Source organism: Sturnira hondurensis, unplaced genomic scaffold (assembly GCF_014824575.4).
Source record: "Sturnira hondurensis isolate 20B ecotype Veracruz unplaced genomic scaffold, ASM1482457v3 Scaffold0008196, whole genome shotgun sequence".
NCBI classification, from domain to species: domain Eukaryota; kingdom Metazoa; phylum Chordata; class Mammalia; order Chiroptera; family Phyllostomidae; genus Sturnira; species Sturnira hondurensis.
The window spans coordinates 27,528,298-27,552,361 of NW_028080827.1; the positions used below are offsets into that span (position 1 = coordinate 27,528,298).

Genomic DNA, 24,064 nt, shown 5'->3' on the forward strand with positions numbered 1-24,064 from the left:
GCCTGGGACCCAAATCCCCCAAAGTGGGGATTCCTGAATCTGGCCTTGATGGCCTCTCACAGTCTTGCCCAGCCTTGCCTTGCATACCTTGTCTTTCACTGCTCCCCAATGTCAGCCCCCCTTTCTATTAAACCAGTCCTTTCTCCCTCTTCTTTCAAGAAAATTGAATGTTCCCTCCCACACAGCCATGGAAGCCACTCTGGGTGCTCCCTGAGGCCTCTCTCTTTGATTCTTCACTGTGATGCATCCTGAAGCTAAGTATTCAATGTCATAGATTCCTGACACGTCTCCTCCTCCTGCTACCAGACCCCCTTCACTTGCACACAAAATCGATAGCACAGTCACTGCTTTGGATATGGATTTGCAAATTTATGTTTTCCATGGGGTGTGTGAAGTGAAGCCACATCTTGTTTTACCAAAAAAAAAAAAGTGTCAGGTCTCTGGGGCACAGAGAATGTGCATAGTTGGGAAATTCAGATAGGACTGGCTGCCCAAAACAGCCTGAGGTGGGTCAGGGCGATGCCTCACAAGGGGAGGTCACATATCCCCCCTTGGAAAAGTTAGCAGATCTCACACCCCACCCAAAACAGGACTGGGATATTACTCTGCCTTGGGAAGAAAGGGTGGTTATCAAGGTGCAGATTGAACACTGCTTCCTAGAGAGAGCCGTGTTTCCCAGTGCCTGGAACAAGGGCGAGCTTAGTCAGGGCCTCTCAACACGATCGTAGGAAGCACATGTCCTTGTATCCAGGGGTCCAAGGGAGTGAGAAGTGTTCTGCAAGGTGTGCTTGTAAGGTCTAGAGGCAGCATGTGTTCTGAATCCTTGGAAAGTATGCCCTGCAGCCTGGGATCATGCTTTGGATCTTATCCAACCCTGTTACTCAGGGTAATTAGGGGTTGCACTGCCTCATGTGTGCACCAACATGAAATAAGGTGGAGTGGGGAGCTGGCTTGGGCCTCATTGAATGTCTACCTCTCCCAGCTCCACCATGCCTCAGCAGTGACACCATCTGCTCTCAGAGTCTAGGAGAAGGTTCCTAGGCGAGGCAGCCAGGCTTAAGCTTCCTTTTAAGTAATATCCAGTCTATTTTCACAGTGGAGGCAAATTTCAACTCCAAAGTCAACTCTGCGGAAATTCTCCTGGGAGTCTAAGGAACAGTGTCAAGTCACAAGTACAGGGTGATTTCCTATTAATAGTTGCCATTAAATTCGTAGAGTGCTTTTAGCAGTTGTAAAGCATGTGTGTGTTTACAGCCCTGGGAGTGCTTCACAAACACAGAAATGGGCTTCAAAAGGTTACACAGGGAATATGTGGAAGCTTTGGGCTTTGACCCAGATATTCTGACCCCCTAAACCTGTGTTCTCTATACCATAGAACACTACATTTTGCCTAATGGACTGCAAAGTATTTGCCAACCATTCTTTTCTAAGAGTATTATTTTGCCTGGGAATTTGTTTATATTTCTGATGTGATGGAAATGTTTTTGTGAAATGGTAGGGAGCAGCATGTTTTATTGGAAAGAGGAAGATTAAAATTCATGAATTTTGAATTCAATTCCCAGCTTGACTATTCAATGGCTGTGTGACTTTGAGCCAGCTCCTTAACCTCTTTGGCCTTAGACTCTATTAAACAGAGGGCTCGAACTTGATATTTGTGCTGCTCTACAGCTTCCAAGTTCTCAAGTGAACTCAGTCGTATGGGGGAAACCATGCAGGTGCCACTGAAGACAGTCTTTCTAAAAAACAAGATCTAGTTCTGGATGTCTCATTAGGACTTAACTTTTATAAAGTCAAAGGATTGGCCTAAGAGTCCTAATGGTGTCTGAATGTTTATAACTTTGTGTCTCTGTTTCCAATTACCTAGTGCTTTGTAATCTAAGAGTAGTGGCTTAAAACAATAAGAATTTAGTAATTCTTGTAACTCCGTGGGTTGGGCAATTCAGCTGGGCAATTCTTGTAACTCAGCTGGGCAATTCTTCTGCTTCCTCTGGGGTCAGTCAAGTGGTTGTATTTGGTCTTAGTTGGAGCTAGAATGTCCACGATGACCTCCCTCACATATTGGGGCCTAGATTCTGACTGTTGGCTGAAGCTCTTCACTCTGCTCAACTTGTGTCTCCAGCAGAACAGCCCTGACTTCTTTTCTTGGCAGCTCAAGGTTTTGAAGAGGGTAAAATGCAAGTTGCAAGGTTTCTTAAGAACTCAGTGTGGAAATGATACACCATCGCCTCTCCCATGTGCTATTGGTCAAAGCAAGTGAGAGCCACCCTGAATTCAAGAGGAGGGAAATTGGCCCTTCCATCTCTTGATGGAACAGTGGCAAAGCCCCTTTGCAGAAGAGCACACAGCATGCCATTTTTAGAAACAATCTGCAAAGGAAACTATGGGAGAGCTGGTGATGCAAGAAAGTAGCCAAGGCCAGAAGACACAGGATATTTTTAGAGTACATTCAAGTCCAGGGAAAACCACAGGCTTCTGGGGTGCATTGGTAGAATGGGTTAACTGTTACCAGTTGCCTGCTTCAAGCCATCACCATCAGCCCCAATATCCTTCTGCTCCCTTACTCCCTGCTCCTCCCCCCACCACTTCCCTACCTCTCCCCCCACCCCAGTCTTATTGGTTCTTCATACCTTTGTACTCCAGTGACAGTATTCTCCCCCATCTGCAGTTTTTCTGTTTATGGCTTCCATTACCTGTAGTCAACCGCAGTCTGAAAACATTGGAAAACTGCAGAAATGAACAATTTATAAGTTTCAAATTACAACCCCTTCTGAGTAGCAGGATGAAATTGTGTGCTGTCCTGTTCTGCCCCGCCCAGGAGGTGAGTCACCCCTTTGTCCAGTGTGACCACACTGTGTGCACTGCCCACTGGGTCATCACTTAGCTGCCACCCTGGGCATCAGGTCAGCTGTTTTGGTGCCACAGGGCTTGTGTTCAAGTAACCTTTATTTTACTTAGTGACAACCCCAAAGAGCAAGAGAGGTGATGATGACAATTTGGATATGCCAAAGAACATGTAGAGTGCTTCCTTTAAGTGAAAAGGTGAAAGTTCTCAACTTAGTAAGGAAAAAATCATTTGCTGAGGATGCTAAAGATCTGCAGAAAGAAGGAATCTTCTATCTGCGAGATTGCAGAGAAGGGAAAAGAAATGCGTGCTCGTGTTGCTGTTGCGCCTCAAACTGCAGGTGTTCCAGCCCCAGGGAGTGACAAGTAGTTACTCAAGACGGAAAAGGCACTAAATGGTGGGAGACATGAACAGAAAATGTGTTTGGATTGACGGCAACGCGTTGCACCAGAAAGCACGGAGCCTATGAAAAGACTTTAGCAAGGGATCCCCTTATACAAGTGACATCAGGCAAGTCAGGGATGCTCACACAGATTCAGGACTGATGTGTTCTGTAAGTCTGCAGTGTCTGCACTTTCAAAGTTAAAACAAAATGTGCAAATAAATAAATAGAATAAAAATCGCTGGAAAGGCCACGTCTGTTATGAGGAAGCTGCTGTCGCATTCTGGCAGAGCTGAAACCTCTGGCCGAGAGAGGCTTTAGTGCTCTCTGGGGTCTCAAGTGTCCGCTGGGGGTCTTGGAACCTACCCCTGGAGGATAAGGGGGGGACTATTTTACTGACGTGTGCACTGGCTGGCAGTGCCCACAGCGTCATGGATGAGGCATGAGACAAATTCACACGGACCACCGAGTCCTGTGGAGGGAAAAGGATGGCACGGCTACTCCCTCAAGGGGGGGCGCCTCAGAGTGGCCTGGCAACTCTCTCAAGGGGAGAGTGCACTGATCCTTGCCTAGGCAGGCTTTTATTGGGTTTTTTGCACAGGAGTTCAGGTACAACTTATTAATCATTGTCAGGCAGTAAACAGTAGATAGCATACAAAGAACTATTAGGGCTTCTTCTGAGTCAGGGTCTATTAGCTAAAGGGTTACAAGACTTTGGGAAAACAACACATTCTCTGCCCAGGCCTTTATCATTTAACAAAGAGCATTCTTAGCAAAGCACGCTTCACAGGATTTTACATATCCTTTCTCAGGCCTGATCACCCGGGGAGCCCGCCATTCCCAGCACAGGCTCTATCGCCCTCTGTCATTGTTTCAGGCTTAAGTCAGGCAGAGGAGGCAGATAACCAAGGAATTCTCAGAGACTTCTCGCAGACACACTGAGGACTCAGGCTTCATCAAAGCTGGGGGGCGAGGGTCCATCACCCCCTCTTTGCTGCAGCTCCCCCCGAGTCCTTCTTTGAAGGCCTTCGAAGTGATTGTGTCTGGCTTAGGTCGCTCCTCCTCTGAGGGTTCATACCCATCATTGACTAACTGACCAAGTGTTGGGGGCCAGAGATGGATGAAGCAGAAGCGTCACTCCTGCCAGGGAGATAAGCTTTGTCTCCTTAGTGGCTTATGGTCTGAAGGTCACTCACTCAGCCTTTTCTGTGGGGGGTTTACAGCTCCTGAAACCAAGCAGAGCAGTTCCCAACACTGTACTTGTTTTTTTTTCTGGGGAGGGAATTATCTGGTGGAGGGTCCTCTTCAATGGCAACTTAAATTCATATGCTGATTAAACTCAAGGCTGTACTTTTTATGGATCATTTGAAACTGTCTTTGGGGGATCTCAGTTTGATTCCTTAGTCACAGGGTTTGTTGTGTGTGTGTGTGTGTGTGTGTGTGTGTGTGTGTGTGTGTGTGTGTTCTCATGGGCTGTCAATGCCCCCTGTGCCATGGACCCCAACAAACTATTGTTTTACACCAAAGCTGCCCCCTTTTCACTGTTTCTATTTTCTGCCAGGCCCCTGAGGGTGTTTGTCTGAATCCTTGGTCTAGTCTAACACCCTCAGTTTACCAGCAAGGAAAACAAGGCCCAGAGCTGGAAGGCAATTGACTCTCTAAATAAATTAAAAAACGAACAAACCACCCAATCTTTGCTTTCTCATTATTATCTTTTTTCATCTTTTCAAAAGCCTAGTTCCTAGATAGGAAAATCAATATTTTGGGTGTCAGAAAAAGACCTATAGCCTAGGTCTCTTGGTTTCCCTTCCACCACACTTTCCAAAGCAGCCTGTGGGGTTGGCCTTGAACATGGGAAAGAAGAATATTCACTGTTCCTCAGGTGAGGCCAGCATTTTCCTGGGATTCTGTGGAATCATCTGGACTCTTCCTAAGTACAGAGCTGCCTTCATGTGGTGTCCTTGGAAAACCCTGATCCAGTGAAGTTGTTTACAGATCCCCATGAATTGCTTCACTTGTTATCTTAATGCAAATAATAAAAGCAAATGTGAAATTCAAGTGAGCAATATTACTTTGTGTGAACATTGCAGAATATATCTTTCATCTTGCACTGTGGACTCCTAGTGAACAGGGGTCAGGTCATTCATTTGCTTAGCATCCAGAACAATGAGAGGAAAACAGTAGGTGCTCAATAAGTGGTTGAAAGTCTGAGTGGATATTTTTGGAGAGTGTCCTTTAAGTGAGTTGTCTTTGCTTGGAGACTGGGTCTCAGGCTGACCCCTGCTAACTGACTCTGTGACCTGCCAACCTCACTGAACCTCACTGTTTTCACCTCTAAAATGAAGTTAGAAAAGACAAGCTCTTGTATTCTTCTCAGGTTCAAAATTCTATACTTTTTTTATGTTATATGGGTTTAGGAAATGGAAAAAAGTACTTCAGTCAAATATTTTCTGTTTCTGGTTCAGTTTCCCATTGTTTGAATTTCGGCATTTAAAGCTTCCAACTAAAAGAAGAAGACGAGCCATCAGAGATTCTTGGGTTGAAGAAATACATCGCCTCGTGGCAGCTGTTGAGTGTGGCCCCCTGTGGCTCGTGTTTATTTTACGCAGCCAAATCTTGGAACGAATGAGAGTTTTGGGAAAGAGAAAGCCAGAGTAGCTTATGTGCTTATAGAATTGATCAACTCTTCAAAATAGTGTTTACAAAATAGACTGAGGGACTTATAAACCAGGAGAAAATTATTTCTAGGTTTTCCTGGATTAGGGAAACAGGCATTTCCTGAATATTCTCCTCTGAATGTGAACAGAGACATTGTGTCTGGCATCCACATGATATTCGGTAAAACTCTACTGAATGAGCAAGTGCGTGAATCAGAGACTGATCTATGCTGACTCATTCTCCTTTTCTACCTAAACAGATCGAATCAATTGAATTTTCCTCATTCTCTCTCTCCTGGCTTGAAAGTTATGTATACTTTGCATATGGTTGTAGTGGTTGCTCTTATTTCTGCCTTCCCCCAGATACAAGAAAAGTTGACTCCAAATTCCAGGCCCCGTCCAAAAAGGCAGCTGCAGTCACAATCTTGTTGGTTTTCGCGCCTGAGATTCATAGGTGGATTTTCTATGATGCTAGCAATCTGAAGTTCAGGCCCCTCACCTGCATGCTCCAATGTTTTAGTACATATTTAAATACTGTGAAATTAATTATTGACTCCCATGCAGAGGTGTAATACACACATAAAGAACTGCATGCTTTTCCCATTTATATAGACAGAAAACTGAAGAATAGGTATGGGAATGGATATGGAGGGTGTGTGACTAAGGTAGCAGGAATATTAAGGTGGAAAGCCTTAAAAATGGGACTGGGGTTTTAGAGAGAGCAAGAGTGAGAGCGAGAAAGAGAGAGAGAGAGAGAAAATGAGTGTAGGGAGGTGGATGGAGGGGAAAGGAGAGGGATTCAGAGGAGAGAGAGATTTTTATTTCCTCTGTTTATCCTCAGTTTGAGGCTGTCATTTACAAAGGCCATGGAGACAGGCGAACCCTTGGGATACACTGTAGTGCTAGACAGGAGGAAGATATTCTAGAGAGATACTGCAGAAGATGAGGTGGCTGGGTTTAATCGCTGTAACCAAAAAGTGCTAGTTGTCTTTCAGATAGTTTATCTGAGAGCTTCTCTCCTCTCCTTCACTACAATGCAGATGTGAATCGACCTCTACCCATTCTATCCATTCAGGGACACTAGACAAAGACACAACGTGACTTATAACTCACAGTGAAGGTAAGACACAGGACAGGTAGGACCTTGATGAGGAAAAAGGGTTGGCAGGGTGAAAAGAACCTTTTCTCATGGGAGGTTCCACTCAAGAGACTGGGCCAAGATCCAGTACCAAGGAGAGAGCACTAGGAAACACACTGAACAGCCTACACATCTGACATTGACATGGCCTTGACATGGTTAAGAATTTTTCCCTGGATCTGAAGCAGAGAGTGGCCGTCTCTAGGACTGCATGTGCGTGCTTCACCAACTGAAAGTAAGACCATTTTGTTTTAGGTTCTAACTGCCCTTCCTTTTACAATCAAGAGCATAGTGGCAGGGTTATGGTTGAAAAAGATATGGCATGTGTCAGAGAAAAACAGCTGTAGATCTGGAAGAGTCTGATTTAATCACACTGCTTCTGACATCAGGTCCTCTCAATTCTCTCCAACTCCACCATCAACCACAGCAAATCAGATTTAATGGATGCGAGCAACTAACATTGAGCCATTCTTATGATTTATTAACTCACTGCACCTCCCAGCAGTGTGATGAATAATTCGTGTGGCACTTAACACACAGAAGAAAGAATGGAATATTTCATTTTCCACCTGCCAAACCTCAGAGTCGCTTTTTGGCCAGTCAGCTATTATTTGATCAATTGACCCCTCAGTTAACCATGCACCTTGGCTAAAAGCTAGTTGAGGTGAAATTAAATTGGAATAGCTCATGAATCAAGGCATTCACATTGAAGAAAAAATTCACCTCATGAACCACAAGATTTAAAAAATCACTACTGTGCAAATGGGTAGTTTAAAATGATGCTCTGGTCTCTAGCTTAATTTCCAACTTTTCTGTATTTTAATTGTGTTGGTGGTGTGCTGTTTTAAGAAAGTAGTGCTTCATGTACTCAGTGCTTTGCTAGGCACAAAACTTTCCTTGGTTTTCTTTAATAGCAGAATTCTTATTTTTATTTTTTATCCAAATAAGAACAAGAAGAGCAGAAGAACATTGGTTAGAGGGGAAACAGCCAGAGATATCTGCTTATCAATTTGCCAGTTTATATAGGTACTGGCCTTGAAATCAAATGGCACCTATGACTCACCAATTTGAGAAGAGAAAAGAAATGCTATGACTTTTGTGAAAAAAACTAATGCCCTTGGCCAGGATGATATAGAAAGTTAACTCCAGTGGAAACAAAACAAAACCACCACCAACAAAAACAGTGAAGCAGGAGACAGCCTGGTTTAGGCCAGCAGTCTATCACAAGCTAATGTGTAATCTCGGATGGGCCACTGTTACAATCTTGTAATTTTTTCTGAGATATAAAAGTAGATTTGCTGTGATGTTAATGAAGCTGAAGTTCGGGGCTCCTCACTTTCATGCTCCAACACTTTTAACAAGTACCTTTTTAACAAGTGTGAAGTTAGTGATCTCCATCTACCTCCCTGGAGAAGGTGCAATACACACATAAGGAATTGCATGACTTTAGAACCAGAGGATCAACATCATGAACATGAACTTTTATATTATTTTTAAGTATATTTTATTGATTATTCTATTATAGTTGTTTCAATTTCCCCCTCTATCTCCTTTCCAACGTGTACTCCCCAACCCTCCAGCATCCCTCCCCCCTTAGTTCACATCCATGGGCTGTATGTATAAGTTCTTTGAGTTCTCTGTTTCCTACACCATTTTTTACCTCTTTCCATCTACTTAATGCCTACCAAGTATGCTTCTTCTTCCCTGTACCTTTCCCCGCTATTCCTCCCTTCCCACCCCCCACTGAAAACCCTCCATATGGTGTCCATTTCTCTGATTCTGTTCCTGTTCTAGTTGTTTGCTTAGTTTTTGTTTTCATTTTTTGTCTTTTCTTGTAGGTTCATGTGTTGATAATTGTGAGTTTGTTGTCATTTTACTCTTCATATTTTTATCTTCTTTTTCATAGATAAGTCCCTTTAACATTTCATATAATAATGACTTGGTGATGATGAACTCCTTGAACTTGACCTTATCTGGGAAGTACTTGATCTGCCTTTCCATTCTAAAGGATAGCTTTGCTCGATGGAGCAATTCTGAATGTAGGTCCTTACCTTTTATGACTTTGAATACTTCTTTCCAGTCTCTTCTTGCCTGTAAGGTTTCTTTTGAGAAATCAGCTTAGAGTCTCCTTTGTAAGTAACTGTCTCCTTTCCTCTTGCTTCTTTTAAGATTCTCTCTTTGTCTTTAATCTTGGGTAACTTAATGATGATGTGCCTTGGTGTATTCCTCTTTGGGTCCAACTTCCTTGGGACTCTCTGGGCTTCCTGGACTTCCTGAAAGTCTATTTTCTTCATCAGATTGGGGAAGTTTTCCTTTATTATTTGTTCAAGTAAGTTTTTAATTTCTTGCTGTTGTTCTTCTCCTTCTGGCGCCCCTATAATTTGGATATTGGAACATTTCAGGTTGCCCCAGAGGTTTGTAAGACTGTCTTCATTTTTTAAAATTCTTGTTTCTTCATTTATTCCAGTTGGATGTTTATTTCTTCCTTTTGTTCCAAATCATTGATTTGAGTCCTGATTTCCTTCCTCACTGAAGGAAATAAACATTTCCTCATTTCCTATTCACCTCACTGTTGGTTCCCTGAATATTTTGTTTTATTTCATTTTGGGTATCTTTCATTTGTTCTTTCATTTTTCAAGCAAGTTCAATCAGTTCTGTGAGCATTTTGATTACCAGGGCTTTAAATTCTCTATCAGATAGGTTGGCTATCTCCTTATCACTTAGCTCTCTTTATGAGGATTGTTCTGTTCTTTCATTTGGGCCACATTTCTTATGTTCGGGCCCCCTGATAAGTTGCAAGAGGGCGAGGCCTTAGGAATTCACCGGGGCAGGGCAAACCTCCTTGCTGTGCTGCTTGTGTGGGAGAGTCCAGAGAGGGAACAGTGCGGCTAACCTGCTTGTCTGTAGCACACTTTCCAATGGACTGTCTGTCGGACTGGGAGTTTCTCCCTGTGCAGCAACCACCGTAGTCTACACTCAGCTCTGATTCTCTGTTTCCCCGTAAGCCAGCCCCTCCCTCGCAGCCTGCCACTGGGCCACAGCCAGCCTTGCCCCCACAGTCTGCTGCCTCGCCTCCGTTTCTCTCTCTGTCCACCGCCTTACTAGTCTGGTTGTTCTGTTTGACTGTTTCTTTAATTTCATGGTCATCAGAGTTCCATGCAGTTTGATTTTGTGGTACTTCTGGTTGCTTATTGATTTTAGATTGGTTGTTATCCTCCTTTTGATTGTGCAAGGAAGTAAAGCTTTTCTACCTACGCCTCCATCTTGGCCAGAACTCAATATAGGCTTTTATATTATTGTAGATGTAAAGACAGTAGAGACAAAGAAGAGATACAGATGTGCCAGAGAGGTTCTTGGAAAACTGAGAATTGAGAACTAGTAGTTGACATCATTTTTAAGACTTGGTATAGCAATGGCATCTTGAACATAGCACGCTTTCAAGGCCAAAGTTAGGAAGAGCTTTAGAGTCCAGCTCAAATATATTAGATGATGTTAGCATTTCCAAGAGAAAAAAAAACCTAATAATCAGAAGCAGGTGATCACCTCAAAGCAGGAAACACTGCAGTGTCTATTCAGCACGGGTGAGGGATGCAGGGTCATGTGTGGGGATATTGAAGGAAAGGGGAAACTTGTATGTGAAAGGAAGGAATTAAACTGGTGTTTGCTGATGGAAATAGGATGAGTAAAAGTAAAAATATAAGTTTATAAATGTTTATAAATTACAGGTCAAAGTTGGATTTTATAGAAGGCTGTATGAAAGAAAAGTGAAAACTGGACACATTTTATCATTAAGATGAGTTAATGCAAATAAAAAATAAAACAAGGTGGAAATTTTGGTGACCATGTTGGATAAATCACATAACCAGTAAGTACAGCATTGTTGGGACTTTCAGAGCAGGTTTAGCCAAGGACATGGACGAGGCAGAGCAGAGGTCTTATCAAAGACTGAATGTCAGTGCATCACTTAGAATCACCCAGGTAAACGGAACCCCTAATTATATTATAGGACGAAAATCCAAGTGTAAGGGAAGTAATCAGGGAAGGATTACTGATGAACTCTAGACTTGTTAGCTTTTCCCTTAAGGGAAAAGAAGTTAAGAAGGAACTTGTGTAACAACAACAACAAAACAGCTCATAAAGAGGTCTATCTGCTGGACACTTCTGGGTGCATGTGTACCCGTATTGACTATTTTGGTCATAACCAGTGTCTATAAATCAAGGGTTGGCACATCTATGATGTCTACTTGTTAATATCATTAACTGAAGGGAGTTTCAATTTGAGATTTGGTAGAACATATTCTGCAAATGGACTTGGTTGGGATGGGAGCAATTTTACCAGTTGGTTCTCTACATTCCTCTCTTTACTACCTGCAAAAGTATAGCAAGGATGAGCTCATCTTCACAAGGCAGGTGAGGGTGGGGGGAGTTGAAATGCAAATCACAAACAGAAGGGAAGAGTTTGAATCATACATCTGACTTCTCTTGCTCTGATTTCAGGCTCACCAAGCAACCTTTTCATGAGTGCTCAGCTTCCCAGGCAAAGACTTTCCTCTTAGAGAAGGATTATACTGGTCTCACTAATGAGAGTTTTCGTCCAAATGACAGTTCAATTTATGATTTCAATGAATCATTCTCTGTTTATAGCCCAGCAGTCATTAGTGGCTCTGAGACTTTAGCATGCATGGGAATCACTTACATCATGTGATCATGTGCTAATTTCAAGCAGGGCTTATTAAAACCAGATTGCTGGGCAATCTATAATGTGAGCCACAGATGCAAATTTGGAAGTTTTAAAATTTCTAGTAGCTACATTAAAAGAGTAAAAAGAAACAGGTTAAATGGATTTGATAATATTTTTATTTAAACCAACATATCTAAAATATTTTCATTTCAATATGTAATGACTATAAAATAGCTTACATTCTTTTCTTCATACTAAGTCTTCAAATCTGGTACATTTGACACAGTACTTCTCAATGGGGACTAAGCTATATTTCAATAGCTTCAGGTGACGAGTGACTAATGTATTGAACAATATGGTTTTAGGGCCTCTGAATTCTCTGAATTAATTCCTCTGGAATAAAGTAGCTAAGTTTGCACCGTTTTGGAAACTCTGTCAGGAGTTTTCGGAACAACCGTTGAAGCCCATTCCTGGAGCTCAGGTTAGAATTCTTGCTCTTGAGGTTCCCACAGCTCCCAAACAATCTGGTGTTCCTGTCTCCAATGACAAAGCCAACAACGACACAGTAACCTCTGCTTTGTGGCGTACATGTGGGGACACGTGGCTTATCAGAGCTTTAAAACACAGGCTCGTTCTGTCCCTGGTTTCTTGGCATCAGCGCCCCCCCCCCCATTAGCGCCTGCCCTCTTCTGTTCTTACTCCACCTTCAACTGCTACGGGTGGTGGGTTGGGGAGAGAAAAAGAAAGAAAAAGGATTAGAATTAATAAAGACTTGTGTTCTAGCCTGCCAGGTCCACCAGGATCTCTGAACTAGGTGTTCTTTGTATTTGTGACAAAGGTTTATGGATAAGAAAGAGGATTTGTACTTAAATATCAGAAACATTCTAACACTTGGCCAGTTATACTGTTCACTTTTCTATTGCTTGCATTGTCCTTCCAGGTGGGTTGTCCTCTGGTGCATCCTGACAAAGCGCCCGCACAAAATTAACAGGCGTGCAAAGCCTGGGTGAGCAAAATTGATTGGCCTATAATTTGTTTGCAAAGCAATCAGAACATGGCTGAAGTGATTTTAATTTCAGAGCCCAAGTTGCCAGTCTGTTTTTTGACAGGCAATTAGTTCCACTGGCTGGGCCAGCACGCCCTGGCACAGCGTGCTGAGGGGAGCTGGGTAAATGGGGACGGCGTAGCCTGTTTTGCTGTCTCCAGTCAGGTTTCTTTTGTCTCTCTGGCTTATTTTGGGTAAAATTCCCTGCTCTGCGCCAGGTTCTGTGATTGCTGAGCGTAGTGCTGTGGATAAGCGCTCTTGATAAGAACTTGGAGGAAGGTAAACAGAGGAAACCCTGACAGTGGTTAATAATTCCAGATTGTCTGGCAGTGTGTTAAGCTCTTCTATACATGGTTTTATTTAATATACTGATGGCCTCAAGTGATAGGTATTAATATCCTGATTTTACTGATGATGAAGTCGAGGGGCACAGAGAGGTTAACAGTCAGCCAAAGTCACACTTCTCAGAAGTGCAGTCGGATTGTGACCCAGGGGCTCTCTTCCCTGAGTGATGCAGCTCATTCAGTCACCATGGAGCCACTGACTCCTGGACTTTGGGGAGGAACCAGGTTTGGATGAACAGGCAAGACAATAGCAATCTCAACGAGGCATTTCCGCCCATGAGGGTGGGGACTTGGTTAGTATCTTCCCAACCCGACCGAATTTGACTCATTGAAGGTGCATCACAAGTGCCTGGGAGGCACAGCCACATTCGTTCAGTGACTGAAATATATTACCCCATCTGACTCTCACCACAACAGTGAGAAGTAGCAAGGAAAGGTATTATTATCTTTATTTATGACTACTTTACCTGAATCAAAGGGAGTATCTCACACTCCCAAAGTGGTTTCAACAAATTTCTGAGTTGTTGTGGTTTTAATTATTGTGGTAACAGCTTACCTATTAAGACCAAAGTTACCAGAAGCAGGGACCATCTCCAATACATCTCGGGACGCCTTGCTCACAGTGCAGAGAGAGCACGTGTCTGTGATGACAGAATGTTCTAGCAGACAGTGCTGCTCTAGAGACAGGCGGAGGCCGACTGGTGATCACCTGACATAATATCCTGTTTCAGAGCCAGAAGTGGAACTTAATATTATTGTTGAATGAATAAGTAAAGGAATACCATAACGGAAGTGTTTTCTTAATATAGACTGAGCTAATTACAGTGATCAGTCATAGGGTGAATTAGTGCTTTCCAGGGTACCTGACTCCATTTTTCAAAATGAATCGTTAAAAAGAGCAAAACAATTCATTTCTTAAACCTGTCAAAATACAATTTTAAATGCCATGCTAAGTAATGGCAAGATGCTGGAGTGGGTTAGTCAGTGATTACTGCTCTTTAGTAGTAATTTAAAAACAAAGTCAGAGCAATGTTTGTACCCATATGATATTTAAATAGTCAAAACCAACTTGACTTAAATTATGAATTAACTCATATTTGTTAATAGTATATATCATTTGTTTCATGAAGCTTAAAGTGAGTCATGGTGATTATTTTAGTTAATGTCATGTTATCTGTCCATGCCAGGGGACTAGCATTGTCTTTTTAAAAAAAATGACAGAGCAATGAAAGAATGTTAGTTTTAATTTACCACAATGCCCAGCCAGCAGGTGTGGTATCCTGAATCCCCTCTACTTGCCCTGTGATTGTCTCACCTACACCTTTGGGGACATTTGAATTAAAAAAATAATAATAATAAAACAGATATGAGAAAGGCTTGGCTTCTTGCACTAAATTTTCCAGGAAGTGCAGATTATCTTCAATTGCTAGCTCCCCTAACCAGCCTGTTAGGGAAGAAAATGCCTTTTATCAATTTAGTAAGTTGGCATTTTGTGGAAACACAACAAAGGCTATGGCGCATTTAACCCTTTTGGTCTTTAACTAATCTCACCTGTGAGCCTGCCTATCCTCAGCTGAGACTGATGTATTTGTGTAAAACAACCCATTCACTCATTCTTTAAATGTCTGTAAGTGCCAGGCACTGTGCTGGGAACACAGTGATCAATGCTCCACAGTCCCGCCTTCAAGGAGCTCATGGTCTACTGGGAACACAGATGAGCAGACTGACAATTACCATGGCGGGTGGTCAGTGCCATACTGGTGATAACAGAGGCTTCTAAAGAAGCCACATTATTCAGCATGGGGGATAAGAGAAGCCTTCCCAGGAAAATAGACTAAAATGTTGTCATGAGGCCTAGGTAAGAGTTATTCAAGTGATGAGAGAGGAAAAGAGAGTACAAAAAAAGAGAGCATGTCTATTTTTTAAAATAGATTTATTATTTATTTTTAGACAAAGGAGAAGGGAGGGAGACAGAGAGTGAGAGAAACATCGATGTGTGGTTGTCTCTCACAGGCCCCAAACTGGGGACCTGACCCCACGACCCAGGCATGTGCCCTGAGTGGGAATCGAACCAACAACACTTTGGTTCGCAGACCGGCGCTCAATCCACTGAGCCACACCAGCCAGGGCAGGAGAGCATGTCTGGACTGAAGAACTGCAAGAAGTATAGTGCCACCAAAGCATGGGGTTTCCGGGGTACCAGTGTGGGGCAGTGGAATGAGGCCCTGGAGCTGTGTTGTCCCATATGGTAGTGAGTAGCCACATGCATTTAATTTCAAATTAACTCAAAGTAAATAAAGTTAGAAATGCAGGCCCTGAATTGCCCTAGCTGTGCCTGAAGAGCTCGATAGCCACTTATGGCTACTGTGCCGGACCGTGCCGATAGGGAATAGTTCTGTCCTCAGAGGAAGTCCTGTTAGATAGTGCTTCTCTGGTGGCTGATGGGCAGGGGCCATTTAGTGAACTCTGAATGACATGTGGAGGTATGTGGGCCCTATTCTGAGGACAGTGAGATGCCACTGAAGTGTTCCACACAGGGGAGTAGAATGATCAAATCTATATTAGAAGAGTCACTCTACAGAGCACAAAGAGATGAGAGAGGCAAGACTGGGAGTTGGAGAGACCAATGTAAAGAGTGTCTTTCACTCATCAGGGAAAGATGATTGGGCCTAGAATAGATAACATTGTAGGAAGTGTAGAGAATCAAAATATATTCAGAAAGGGAAGTGACAGGACTTATGGTTTAGATGTGGAAGGTGAGGATAGCAGAAGCTGAGGTTGATGTCTGGCTTGGGTAGCTAGTGATTGATGGTACCATTAACCTAGACAGGGAACAAGGGAGAGGAAGGAATACTGTATTTCACCATGTATAATGCTCCCCCATATTTTGTGCACATTATACACAGGATTATTATACCCATAATATGTAATCACTATACCCATGTATAATGTGCATCCTTATTTTTCTCTAAAAATTTTTGGGCCAAGAGTGCTCATTATACATGGCAAAATACAGTATGTCTGGGGAGGAAAGACGATAAATTCAACTTTGCTCTTGAACCTGAAGTGAGTAAAGAAGTATCCGACTTAGCTTGCAGAAGACATTTGGATAGTCTAATCTGAAGCTCAGGGACCAATTGGGGCTAGAGATCAAAGATTTTGGAGCTACCGCCATCCAGATAACATCTGAAGCAGGGGAGGAGGTAAGACCCCCATGGGAAAATGTGGAATGAGATGCTAAGAAAGCCAAAGACAGAACACTGACAGTGATGAGCTCAGCCTAGGAAGACAGGCCCAGAAAAGCAGACAGTGAGGGAGAAAGAGAACCAGGAGACTGAAGTGAATCTAGGAGAGGAGACTATTTTAGGAGAAAAGGAGTAGTCATGTGAAATGTTGCAGAGAGGACAATCAAGTAAGGGTTGAATGGTGTCAGTAGGTTTTTCAAAAGAGAGGTCATTGGCGACCTTGCTGAATGACCTTTTGGGGGAATGGTGGGGGCAGAAGGTGGATTGTGGAGGACTGAAGAGTGAATGGGAGTTGAAGTGAAAGCAAATATAAATGACTCTTGCAAAAAAACTTGGTGGCAAAGGGCTTTAGAGGTGAGGTGGCTGGTGACAGATGTTCTCTCTGTCACTACCGTGCCATTTTCAAATGTCTACCTCCTATTAGAGATATTGGTAACCTCTCTTATGCTCTGTACTACCCTAAGCACATTGGAAATACAGACAGGGTCTTCTGCAGTACCGCTCACATCTTAGTTTCTAGTGTAGGTCTTGCGCATAGAAGAAAGAAGGCGCTCTGTTGATCTGTTTAATTACTTTCCAGCTTTCAAATTTAAGGCAGTAACTGGACCTAAATATATAAAAAGTGTGTATCCTTTTCATGTGTTTTCCTCTTAGACAACTTTCTCTGAACAAAAAGGTCTCAATTCCAGGTGGGAAAAAAGTAACGACAAGCCCATAATTTAATAGAATTTCATGTTTTCAGAAAATTTCGTGAATTAGTAGGAAGGAAATTCCACCCCGCCAAATGCAGAAGAAATAGAACAAGAAAGAATATGTTTTAATAAAAAATTTTATTATGATTATTTATACCATTTCCTTGATATACATATAAATGTAAACTTTTATTGTTGGCATCATTTCACATATGACTTATCCAAATTCAGAGTTAATAATGTCGTGTGAGTATACAGGTAGTGAGAAAGTTTTATTATATTCACAGAATATACATACACGTGCATTCAAAATGTGTTCCTCCTTAAGCCAGTGGTATAGACACTGCCCCGTTGACCCTGCTTCTGCTCCGCAGGTGCACACTGGGATCTGTGAGGTCATCCGCGTGCTCCTCACTCTTCTTTTCCTTCAGGCTGTTGATGAATTTCAGGGTAATTTCATCCCACTCCTCTGGCAAAAGCATCAGCAGAAACCCGATGCAGATGATGACGGTGGCAGCCAGGCGCACGACATTGAATATCACCTCCTGCTTCAGGAGGTCCACAGCTAAGTAAGAAATACCAGGTCAGACACCATCTATGACTATTTGCTAAGCTTTTCGAAAAACAAATGACCCAACTCAGTGCTACTTCTAGAGATTTCCAAAGGTCTTCCTGTTCTTTCAAGCTCACTTTTCCTTTTCCTATACCATTGTCTGTGGTGTTCCCTTTATCTGCCTTTCATCCCTTATCTTTAAATCATTATCTTTAAATCATGAAGGCCCCTGTGATCTGATTTAATTACTTCTTAGGACTTTTCCTCTCCATCCCTTCAGAGCCAAGTCAGGTAATATTTAGGTCATTGCACATGCTATTCTTCTTTAAAATGTTGATTAAGGTAATAATCATACAACATAAAATTAACCATTTTAAAGTGAACTTGGTGACCTTTAGCATATTCATTATGTTGTATAATCATCATCTCTCTCTGCTTCCAAAACATCTCCACCACTTTAAAATAAAATTTCTCATCTATTAAGTAGTCACCAACCCCGACCTCCTACCCTCCGGCAACCACCAATCTACTGTTTGTTTCTATAGATTTACTCATTCTGGATATTTCATATAAATGGAGTCACGCTATATGTGGTCTTTTGTGTCTGACTTCTTTCACTTAACAAGATGTTTTTGAAGTTCACCTGAGTTGTAGCATGCATTCATACTTTTCCCTTTTTATGTCTGAATAATACCCCATTTTACAGATCAAAATTTGTTTATCCATTCATGTGTTGATGGATATTTATGTGTTTCCGCCTTGGCCATTGTGAAGAGTGCTGCTACTTACATTCATGTACAGTGATATATTTGAGCCCCTGTTTTCCGTTTGCGGGGGTATGTACCTACTAGTGGAATTGTTGGTCACACACATGCTGTTCTTTTTTCGTGGAATGCCCTTCCCTCCTCATACCTACTTTGTCCAGCTGTACCCTCTACTAGATCTCTCCATCTAGGCTTCCTGCAGGGAGACTTCTTGGTTGCCCCTCCTGTGAGCTATCAGAGCATTCAGTACATGCCTCTATCAAAGCAATTCTCTTCTGTCTCCCTCTTGATAATACGTAGTCCTGCAAGCAGGGACTGTGCCTTGCCCAGGATCGCTCACCAGGGTTATAACAGCTCCAAACATGCCCTAAGTGCTCAGAGACTCCTTGTTGAATGAATGAATCCATGGATAGTGAATAAACTTTCTTGACAACACCATTCCTCCCTAATATTCCTTTCCTCTGAATATCTTGTAGTCTTTGGAGTCTGTCACACAATTGGCATTTAATGATAAATTACTTTGTAGAGTTCTAAGTAATTTAATGTATGGCGGTCTCATTTTCCAAAGGTAGGCATAAGCTTCTTAAGGGAACAATAATATCACTTTTTTCTGTCTCTTCTACAGTTCTAATCCCCATAGTAAGTGCTCAAGAAACACTTTCTGATTGTCCTGAGGCAAAGAAAGATGGAATGGAATCACGGCATTTTAAAGTGAGAAGGACCGTGTAGTCATCCAGATCACCCACTTCCCTTACTTCTTCCACCAGCAGGTTTTATTAGAAAGATTATCCTGGAAAAACAACTTCTCCTCTTGTCGCTGAAGTGAATCAAATTGCTTTTTCCCTATCCCTGTTCCAGAGAGCCATCTGCTGTGCCCCGGGGAGAAGCTTCTGCAGCTCCGCAGGGTTGGTCTGATGGGGAGCCAACACCCTGTACGTCCCCTACACTTTCATTAGTGACGTTTACTTGAGAGTCCTATGCTGGGATGCCTTTTGTTTCCATAGGATTTCCTCTAAAAATACCACAAAATTAGGTTGTCAGGGAGATTACATGAAACCCAAATGATACATTCGGTATTTAATTCTAAAAGCACAACCAAGTAAAAACAGTGTTTATAGCTGCAAATTTGAAATCTGTTGCATAGTTATTCTGTGGATGCCACCTTCGTGATATTTAAAAACATCTTCCCAGGCAGGCAAGGGGCATAATTCACAATTGCTCAGAGAAACAACTCAGGGTGCAAAACAAACACGAGCAGGAGACTTACTGGGCACACGTCAAATCGTACCAGTACCTGCATTTCCAGGAACACTGAGCAGGGTCCCAATGGAGATTAGGATCGGGTATGTCAGCACCATGCCGACATTCACCAGGATGTTGAAGACTGTAAAATAAAGGAGGATATTGAGCATATTGGAGGATAAAGGGGAATTGATATGCTAGATGCTTTCCTTCTTAACATAAAATAATCGATGTCTGTGCTAAACATGCCTCTTAAACTGTCCGCACCTTCGGTCAGTTAATTCTCTCATTTTGGAGATGGATGTATGCGTCTCTCACCAGAAGCAGGCTTCTTGATTTTCTCCTCTGCTACTCTGGCTGCCTGACCTCCTGCCTGCTGGCTGACAAAGGGTGTATGGAACAAACGCAAAGGGGTGGGATCATCAATTTGCTATGCTGGGATACTACACCCGATGGGGTGTGGAGACCATGCTGTTGGTGGGGAGCCAGTGTCCAGCCAGCATGGGTGGCACCCAGCCTAGCAGGCTTGCTCAGAGGCATGTGTATTAGACGTGTCTGGGGATGCATGTTAGAGGAGGGCTACTTTGCAACAATTAGAGATCGTGTGTATGCAGGGGGGGCCACAGCCAGTGAAATTTTGGCTATGATTGTCCCCAGTTAGATTAGTTTGGGTCGGGAAATTGTCCAGGCACTTTTCATTAGGATGTTTGGTCTTGTGGAAACATTACTACTGATTTCTACTTAACTTAGCAGAGGTTATGACAGGTCACAACCACGTATTTTTGGTCCTCAAATGTAGAATTCAAAGGACCAACAATTAGCTGAAGTGTTTCCTGTCTTGCTTAAGACCTCCCCTTAAGGCCTGGGCCAGAGTGTAAAGAGAGGACTCAGCGCCTATGGGGGAAAATAAGAGCATATTTTCCTTCCAAGAATTGCTCTGCTGCTTCAGATTGTGTTTCGGATTATGTCACCTTGATAAAGAAAGTCAAGTGAAGGTTAGCAGACGTCTTGTAGGTCAAGTCTTGTGGGTAAATATGGAGTGGGCAGAGGGGGGCTGTCTTAGGTGCAGTGAGGAAAGAGTAGCAACATGAAAAGGATTTGATTCTGAGACAAGAGACACTGGTCACTGGGTGCGGGTGTTTCCTGAGCCCGAGAAGAGTAGGCTTGTTAATTTTCAAGTGTTTCCCATGTCAAGTTACAGCAGGGCACAGCCTGGAAGTGGGAGGCCCCTGGTGAGGCAGGCAGCCTCAGAGTTACAGGGAGTAAAATATTAAAAAGGGAGAAAAATATAAAGAGTCCAGGTGACTTTTTCTTGGTCATCAAGCAGGCATAGCCCGCTTGGCTGAGCCACCAAGCCCAGTGCTACTTCGTTGCCTTGCTTAGTGAGGGCTGGTGTCTCAAATTCATTCTCTGTACACAGCTGGAGAGGGCTATTTAAAATGCAGATCTGAGCCTGTTGCCACCCTGCTGAGAGATTAGTAAGTAGATGTCATATGATCTCAGTTATATGTGGAATAGAATGAACAAAATAAACGGACAAAATAGAAACAGGCATGGATACATGGAACAGATTGACAGCTGTCAGAGATGAACGAAAGTGAAGAAAGAGATTAACCAAAAAGCGTATGCATGACACACGGACACAGACAACAGTGTGGAGATAGCCAGAGGGAAAGGGCTGTGGGGGGGTAGGTGGAGCGGAGCAAAGCAGCAGAGTGGGGGGTGGAACGGGGACAGAAAGAGACTTTGCTCGGAGTGACACATGATACAGTATGCGAATGATGTTTTATTGAGCTGTACACTTGAAACCTGTATGGTTTTGTGAACCAGTGTCACCCCAATACATTCAATTAAAAGGTAAGTGGATTTTAAATTCAACCCTGTGACCCGGCTTGTGTGGCTCAGTGGATTGAGTGCTGGCCTGTGAACCAAAGGGTTGAGCCAAAGGGTCACCAGTTCGATTCCCAGTATAGGGCACATGCCTGGGTTGTGGGCCAGGTCCCCAGTAGGGGGCACACGAGAGGCAACCACACACTGATGTTTCTCTCCCTCCCCCCTCCCCCTCTCTAAAAATAAGTAAATAAAATATTTAAAAATAAATAAGTAAATTCAACCCTGTCAATGTGGCTTTTCAGGTCCTTCATGACCACTGCCCTCCCGAATGTCATCTTCTTCGTCCTCACCACTGTTCTTGCATTCGGTGCTCCGGCCACTCTGAACCACTTTGAGTTCCTTGAGTAAGAGTGTCCCTCTCTCCCTCAGCCTGACACCCCGTGGCACACTTGGAACCCAACAGCACCACACAGTACAGCAGGAAGAATGGACGAGGCTGCTTGCAGCCCCGGGGTAATCAGAGTGGCCTGGGCCTCCAGCTCGCACTTTAACCCCTGGGAGGCACAGCAGTCAGAGAGCTCTGATCTAATCAAGCAATAGCCCGCAAAGAACCTTCCAAATTCAACAACATGGACCAACCTTAGGTAAGTTTGGGAAATAGAGGACAGAGGTACCCAAGGAGATAATCTAATATGATGATTTAACAATCCAAGGAAACTTCAGTGACATGGGGAATGGAAGGCAAAACCGGGGTCACTTACCCAGCCACAGCCCTGCCATCCCACAGAGACAGCCCCAGGGCAGAGCTGCGAAGGAGGACCAGTGCTCCACCTTGGTGAAATACAGGATGACCGGGGCCAGGGAGATGACGATTAGGTTGAAGAAACCCACCGTGGAGACAAAGTGTGCCGCTTCCCCGAAGTTGGCACTTCCGAGAAACATCTTAAACAAAACCTGGAATGGGAAGAAACCCTTAAGCCACACCAGAAAGGGGAGTTCTATTCACCTACCCAGGGAGCTGACTGGCCCAGTGTTTATCCTCCATGTCTTCTCACCTGCCACTTCCATGACAACCCATGTGGTGTTGAGATACGGAGCTAAACTGCCCTGGAGCCTTCACGTGAAACAGCAAATGCCATGAAACAAATTCCTTCTGGTGGTAGAAACTTCAGGGACACTGCACACTGTGCTGAGCACCGTGACCAGTGGGGGGGTGTAGGGTGAGTCATAAAGAAAAGCAGGGAAACCCAGAAAAATCTTCTGGATTGAAATGTTGTCAATTCTCCCCTCCAAGCATGGGACTCATTTCACTCTTGTTTTGACAGAGACTGAAAACCATACTGGACAGAGGAAGCCTGTCATTATGTGTTGAGATAAATAACAATGATGTTTTGGATTTATAAGTGTTTTTCTCTCAGAGCTTAAAATATTTTCACAAACACTGTTTATTCTTCAGATTAAAAAATCTTTTTCTCTGGATGGTGAATCTGTGGACAGAGAGAGATGGCAGGAAGGCATGAACAAACGGCTAACCTAGTGTCACAGGTCAGACTGGGGAGGAGCCCGGACTGTAGTCCCTACCTCCTGGTTTCGTTAACCCCTTCGCTTCCTGCATGAGTTCTCAAACCATGGAGAACGAAGCAGATCTTCTCTGTGGCGATCACACAAGTTTGTGCATGTCAGCAAATACCACCTCTCCCGTAATAGGTCCACCTGTAACGTGGTCAGGGGAATCCTGTCTATCAGATGGCCATCCTGGTCACCCAGCGATGCCAGATACTGCTTTTAATTTCCATCAGACTTATTATTGTTTGTTCTTTTGAGAGACTTAATCAAGAGACCTTGATCACATGCTAGTCTTTGGCCACGTCAGACATCTCAGTGGAGTCTCAGTTGGGGGCAGGTTAGACATGAATGGTGACTGAGTGAACACTCGTCAAGCTTGTCACACAGAATCAGTGAGCCAGGAAATGTCAGGATGGAGATAGACTCAGTGTCCTCTGAGCCGCAGTGCTGGCAAATAACGAGAACAAGCATCCACGAGAGAAGCAAAGGGCATTTTCTGCCTTTCAGAGAGAATTTTCTCATTCAAACACCAAGAGAGATGAAAGTGGAATGAATAGTCCTTTAGCTACATCCAGAAAGTTGGCTCTGAAATGTGGAGCTTCAGGACACAACCTTTTAGATCTGCCCTCTTAGTCCTCCCTTCTGAAGTGAAGAGCAGTGATTGAATAGAATTTTCACTGATGACAGCAGTTACAGGAGAGAAAGAACAGTGAGTACACAGTGCAGGCCAGGAGTATCCTTCAGAGAGGAAGAGAGACTCTTCATTTTGCTAATAACGAACTTCTGCGGCACAGAGTTAATATGTAGCAAGAGGTAACCTCTCAAATGACAGCTTGTTTATTATTTTTAGCATCCTAATTGGAGTTAAGATAATAACCGTAGGTAGTTCTAGTAAAGAAACATAAAGAGGGCAGAGGTCTTTCTTCACCACTGCGTCAACTGATTGATGATGCGGGAGGGGTGGAGCCATGGAGCAAGGGCTTTGGACTTGGCCAGTCCAAGTTTTAATCTTGGCTCTAGCACGTCCTAGTTGTATGACCTTGGGCAAGGTACTTAATGTTCCAAAGCCTCAGCGTCCTC

At 43.3% G+C, this 24,064-nt stretch overlaps 1 protein-coding gene across 1 annotated transcript in view; it reads right to left on the reverse strand.

The window, feature by feature from the left end:
- Window positions 1–17,194: 17,194 nt before the first annotated feature.
- The window catches only part of SLC35F4 (solute carrier family 35 member F4), a 158,171-nt gene continuing 151,301 nt past the window's right edge, over window positions 17,195–24,064 (reverse strand). Inside the window, exons 6-8 of the mRNA XM_037054389.1 lie at window positions 22,180–22,372; window positions 19,638–19,727; window positions 17,195–17,591 (exon numbers count right to left, since the gene is read on the reverse strand). Of these exons, the coding sequence (XP_036910284.1) occupies window positions 17,350–17,591; window positions 19,638–19,727; window positions 22,180–22,372 (525 nt within the window). The 3' untranslated portion in view covers window positions 17,195–17,349. The remainder of the gene's footprint in view (window positions 17,592–19,637; window positions 19,728–22,179; window positions 22,373–24,064) is intronic.